Consider the following 941-nt stretch of genomic DNA (forward strand, 5'->3'; position numbering starts at 1 on the left):
CAGGTTGACCATATGTTATAGAACATAAACACCGGCACCGCAGAGAAGCCAAACACGCCGAGCCAGGCCACTCCCAACACGTAGGTGAGGAAAACGAACTGAGGCAAAAAAGGAGAAAGAATCATCAGCGCCCTGGGCCACGTGCAGCCCCTGGAAAGAACGCTCTCACAGTTCTGGCCGGATAGCGGACCGGTGGGACGCACTCACGGCGCCACCGGAGCGACCAGGCAAAGTGACAAAGGAGAAGCGAGGGCTGGGGCAGGGTGGTCGTGCTCTCCAGGGCTACAGCGTGGAGGATGTACTGCCACTGCGGGGACTCTGCAGGGCCCTCTCTTCACTAACTGGGATGTGCTCTCCCTCGTGCAAGGTTACAGAGCCGATCGGAGCAGCAGGGAGGAGGCCGTCCCTAAGTGTCCGGTCCACACTTGCCAGGGTAGGGGGGCGGAGGCGGTCACAGGCCACTAGAACCTTGCCTTTATTTCACACAACGTATGGGCCGTCACCAACCTGTGCTATAGGAAGACCTTTCTCAAAAGGAACCGCGCTAATTTCAAGATCCTGCGAAACTGCTCAAAGCGTGAAGTGTTTGAACCTCTAAAATAGCCTTGAACACAAGCTTCATGCACAGCGGAAGACAGAATTCTCACTTTCCTCAACTTTTCTTTGTCGTTAGGATTCAGGGCGCACAGCAGTGGTTGAGGGGAAGATCTTCCGTCGTGTCCCCCCACACGTCGCCATGGACAATTTCGGCAGGACTATAATCCTTCTGCTTTACTTCCTAACCTGCCTTGACTACCGGTTTTCAGAGAACTTTGAAAGGCTGTTCCAAAAACGTCATGGCGTGGTATTCATATTTTCAGAACGCGCACCCACAGAGCTTGTGGGCGATGGTTTGGAATTCTAATTTGGCTTTTATTTTTTTTAAGCCAGTGCAGAGGCCC

The 941-nt window shown here is 53.6% G+C and overlaps 1 protein-coding gene across 1 annotated transcript in view; it reads right to left on the bottom strand.

The window, feature by feature from the left end:
* The window catches only part of GPM6B (glycoprotein M6B), a 38,279-nt gene that overhangs the window by 3,785 nt on the left and 33,553 nt on the right, over positions 1-941 (bottom strand). Inside the window, 1 exon segment of the mRNA XM_077761389.1 lies at positions 1-98. Within this exon segment, the coding sequence (XP_077617515.1) occupies positions 1-98 (98 nt within the window).

This window comes from Crocuta crocuta, unplaced genomic scaffold, assembly GCF_008692635.1.
Source record: "Crocuta crocuta isolate KB4526 unplaced genomic scaffold, BGI_CrCroc_1.0 scaffold593, whole genome shotgun sequence".
Lineage (NCBI taxonomy): Eukaryota > Metazoa > Chordata > Mammalia > Carnivora > Hyaenidae > Crocuta > Crocuta crocuta.